Source organism: Poecilia mexicana, unplaced genomic scaffold (genome assembly GCF_051168715.1).
Source record: "Poecilia mexicana isolate PSO_F unplaced genomic scaffold, ASM5116871v1 scaffold_20, whole genome shotgun sequence".
NCBI lineage: Eukaryota > Metazoa > Chordata > Actinopteri > Cyprinodontiformes > Poeciliidae > Poecilia > Poecilia mexicana.
The window spans coordinates 924,783-929,388 of record NW_028263389.1 but is presented as its reverse complement, the minus strand read 5'-3'; the positions used below and the strand labels follow the sequence as shown (position 1 = coordinate 929,388).

At 38.4% G+C, this 4,606-nt stretch overlaps 1 protein-coding gene across 1 annotated transcript; it reads right to left on the bottom strand.

The window, feature by feature from the left end:
- Positions 1-314: 314 nt before the first annotated feature.
- LOC106930668 (serine/threonine-protein kinase pim-1-like) lies at positions 315-4,273 on the bottom strand. Its single transcript, XM_015008353.2, has 8 exons — positions 4,105-4,273; positions 3,144-3,251; positions 2,927-3,021; positions 2,334-2,381; positions 2,033-2,242; positions 781-958; positions 514-684; positions 315-406 (listed from the first exon to the last, which is right to left on the bottom strand). The coding sequence occupies exons 1-8, from the start codon at positions 4,271-4,273 to the stop codon at positions 315-317; spliced, it is 1,071 nt and encodes a 356-aa protein (XP_014863839.2).
- Positions 4,274-4,606: the final 333 nt, after the last annotated feature.

Genomic DNA, 4,606 nt, shown 5'->3' with positions numbered 1-4,606 from the left:
CGCCTTCAGCCACCACCCATACTGCATTGCACCTGACCCTTTTTGAATCTTTAATGAACCTAAAATGGATGTTGTTTTGAGTAGATTAGGAACTGCAGCACCCGAAGAAAATGAACTGCCAAATTAACCGACTTGTGTCATTTAACCCTAACCCCAATCCTTTATAGTTTAATAGTGCCCTACAGTTCAGCCTAAACTAGATTAAACTAACAAAAAAATTTAAGGTTGCAATGGTGTGTGTGTGTGTGTAGGTGTGTGTGTGTGTGTGTGTGTGTGTGTGTGTGTGTGTGCGTGCGTGTGCATGTGCGTATAGTCTACGAAAGCCACGGGTGGCACAGCAGCTCTTCCAAGGTGGGACGGTCCTCGGGGTCACCTATCAGACACTTTGACAGAAAATCCATGCAGTCTGGAAGGTTAGAGGTTAAACAGCAACAATGAACAGAGCCAAAGGAACAAAACAGAATGACAGAGAACATATGTACTGTAAGATATATGGACAAGTGTTTGTCTTACCGTCGGAAAGCCAATGCCAGATTGTCAAGTTGTTTGAGATGTAGGTGTTAATGTTGAACCGCGTCATGTGGAGCATCTCGAACAGAACAACGCCCAGCTGCCACACTGTTGTAGGTCCAGCTCTGTAGGTACTGTTAACCATCCAGTCCAGTGGGATGTGACCAGGAGTACCTTGAAGATGTGTAAGAATAAGATAAAGATGAAAACGATTTTTTAAAAACAGCAATAATAAATGAGAATGGAGTGAGTTCTACGGTTCAGTCGTACCACAGAGTAGTTCATGTTGTTTCCCGTCATCAAAGCAGCTTAAGCCGAAGTCTATGAGATAGATTTGTTTGTCTTCTGAGCTGCTGTCAATCAGGACATTGTCCACTTTTAGGTCTCTGTGGAAGATGTTTGCATTCTGAAGGTAAACAGCAGCTTCCACCAGCTGTTTTATTATGACCTAAGGTGTGAAGATAATATGACAGGGAGAAACTACCATATTTAAATTCAGTATGAAAAAGCAACAATGAAAGCAGCACATATAACCTTTCAAAAACACAACAAAAGTCCATCCAGCAGCTTACCTTCAATCAATCAATCAATCAATCAATCAATCAATCAAATGTTATTTGTATAGCATATTTCAGCATCAAAACATTTCTAAGTGCATCATAAAAACACAAAAACGCAAAGTCATGCAACATAGAATCAACAATTGAAGCATTACATTGAGTCAAGTGGCATAGTTAAATTCTTAATTGATTATGCTTCAAAGGCAACTCAAAAACAGGTGGGTTTTTAATATAAATTTAAAGGCACTTTGTGTTTCAGCAGTTTTCTGGAAGTTCTGGACCTCTCTTACATTGAATAAGTGAGGTACCCCAAGATTGAGCTTTGGGGTACCTCCGGCCCAACGCTCTAGTCGTTTTAATAATATGTCATGATCAACAGTGTCAAAAGCTGCACTGACCAGATATCAGTGCACTTCTTCCACAGTCTATATTCATATGGATGTCATTGAACACTTTGAATAGGCCAGTCTAAGTGCTGTGGTGGGCCCGGAAACCAGACTGAAAGACATCAAAGTGCTTTGTTATCAATAGGAAACTATTCAATTGTTTAAAAACCTTTTTCAAAAACTTTGCTGATGAATAAGAGGTTGGAGATCAGCCTGAAATTCTGCAGTAGTGATTTGTCCAATTGTTTTATCTGTGGTTTGATAACTGCTGTTTTTAACCCTTGTGTGTGTGAGGACTGAGGCAAACGTAGACGACTGTGGGAAATGATACAAGTCAGTTGGACCCCATTTCTAAACACAAGGGTTAAAGCCTGGGGGAAAACTCCTGATGGAAGTGATGAGTTTACTATTTGAATCAGATTATTTTTACTGAGAGGCAGGACTTTTTTAAAGAAATGTGTGGATAGGATATCAGGACAGGAGGAACTTGATTCATAATTTCTTCTAGGGTTTTATAATTAAGTAGTTGAAATTGGGTCATTTTCCTGCATTATTACTATGCTTGAGTACTGGTACCTTGGCCTCACTCTCCTCTATGAAATTTCCACGCTCATTAAGATAGAGCAAGAGGTCCTCTGCGAACATGGGCCTCTCCATGACCAAAATCAGCTCCTGATCCAGATCATACCAGTCCAACAGGGACAAGATGGCTGAATGCGGCACTGTTTCACTTGCAAGTTTTAACATGATGACCAACTCCATGGGCAGCTCGCTGCCGTTCTCATCCTGAAACATCCAAACAAACAGGAGAAACCCACAATGCATCTGGAATCCACTAAGTAAAAAAAAACTGTGCTAGATTCTGCTGTTCACTTACCTTATGTTTGATGACTACTTTGTCTTTTGGTATGTGTTTGATAGCCACCTATAAGATAGCAACAAGACTATATATATATATATATATATATATATATATATATATATATATATATATATATATATCAGTCATACTTTCCCTACTGGAAGTCAGTAGGAGTCAGATTTTGTTGAGAAAAGCTAAAATCCTCAGATTGTTGGAAGACTAACAGATAGTCAGATTGAATCTCTCTTTTAGTTGATTTTAGCTCAAAACCATTCAAACTGAAACATCTTCTGAGTGTTTCTGAAAACGCTCAAAAAATGTTTCTGAGCGTTTTCAGGTTTCACAGTTGATTGAAAAATTTTCTGCTTAACTTCCGACCAACATCTTCAACGTACAGTCTGATACAGACATTGTAAAGCTGAGAACACTGCCACAAACTCTATCTGAGGCTTTTACCGCTCACTGTACAAAGTCTGGCACTGCCTACGTGTAAGAGAACTACATCTGATTTTAACTTTGTATGCAGATAATAAAAAAAAATCTAAAAATTACTGTGTGGATTTCTAAATTGAATTGTGTGTGTTTGTGTCAGAGATTGTAATACTTACAGGTAATTTACCCTCTAACCGATAGCCAGCAAAGACAGACCCGAAGCCTCCGTCTCCCAGCAGATGCAGCTCAACGTATTTTTGCAGGAATGCAGCTAAACACATTTGAAATTCACAAAGCGTCAGAATTGAAGCTTGGATCTAATTATCACCACATCTTATTTCTATCCCATAATAAATGGTTATGCTACAAATCTACTACTACATAAACTCCAACCTCTTTGGGAATCCTCTTGTTCTTCTTCCATCACCATCTTCATCCTCCTCCTGGTTGGAGGTTCCTCCAGGTCCTCCATCTTCCTTTTCGGATTCCTCTTTCTGATCCCTGTAATGTCAAACATATTATGTTTGATATACAAGTTTCTCAGACCTGTACATTTTCAGTGTGTTTCCTATCCCAGAAAAACCTGATATATATAACCAAATGCGTACAGTTAACAAATGAACCATCATAGATCAGTAATTTCTCCTAAAACAGACCTTCAATTAAAGCTATGCTATGCATCTTTTGGCCCATTTTGAGAAGATTTTCCACCCTTTGGAGAATTTTTGGGACCAGGTCTTGTTTCAACTTCATCAGATGCTGTACATCATGTTACACAAGGTAACGGAGTAAAGTTTGAGACCCATGTTCGAAAGCCTCTGTATACTACGTGGCTGTCAAATGGTTTGACTCCTGGCTCATTAACCTTTCTCTTTTGATGTAGTCAGAAGATTCAACAAGTAATCCAGATCAAAAATAAAATTTTCTGATATGTATTTCATAGTTCAGCCTTTACAGGGTTAAATCTCAAGTCCTCTTCTGTAAAGCACCAGACGGAGCTGGCACTTTAGCAGTAGGAATTACCCAAAGAAACAACATGAATATATTAACATTCAGTTGCCTTAAGAAAAAAAAACATCCTGATGTAAAGATTCAACTTAGTGGCTTATAAATATTTTTACAGAGCATTTCAAGTGATGCAACCTAGTGATAACACATAAAATACAAATGACATTTGGTAGTGTAATGTAAAAATGTGAGATTTATGAATACTTTTGCAAAGTATTGTTTCTTCTTTGTGTTATTTTCCGTCCCTTTAACTGTAATATGCTATTGTTAAGCAGCATCTTAATGCAAACTGTGAGTTTGCATTAAGTGAGTGCAAACTAACAATGGTTTCACCAAAGCAGCCAACCTGCACTGACGTCTGTTGAGCAGCAAGACTCTTTGCTCTGGTCCTGCTCCAGTTCCATTTTCTTCCTCTTGGCCTTCGGTGAACGTTCCTCTGCTTCTTCTTTCATTTTTCTCTCCACCATCCTCCTCGTCCTCATCTGTTCCTGGTAGCTTGAAGAGGATCCAGCCATGTCAGAGACCCTCCGCCTTTTTCTGGGGGTCTCAATTTCAGATATTTTCCTTTTCTTTGGTCTGCTGTTGTTCTCTAAAGTGACATATAGGGAAAATTGTATTATTATGTTTTGCAATTTATCAAATATTAAGTATTTCTAGATAGGAGTGGCCACTTATATCATTTATCGTGATATATTTCGTATAATGATACGAAATATATCACGAAATATATTCTGATTTTTCACTGTCATGATAAATTTTAATTGATGTTTAATTCTGTGCGCAGTTTAGCATTAAAAATCACCCGTCTTTATGCGACTGGTGCCCTAAAGAAGCGCATTATAAGTGGG

Coding starts and splice junctions, on each gene's coding strand:
- LOC106930668 (XM_015008353.2), bottom strand. CDS start 4,273: ATGGCTGGATCCTCTTCAAGCTACCAGGAACAGATGAGGACGAGGAGG. Junction 3,252..4,104: donor CTCAACAGACGTCAGTGCAG/GTTGGCTGCTTT, acceptor TTGACATTACAG/GGATCAGAAAGAGGAATCCG. Junction 2,243..2,333: donor AAGTAGTCATCAAACATAAG/GTAAGTGAACAG, acceptor TGGATGTTTCAG/GATGAGAACGGCAGCGAGCT.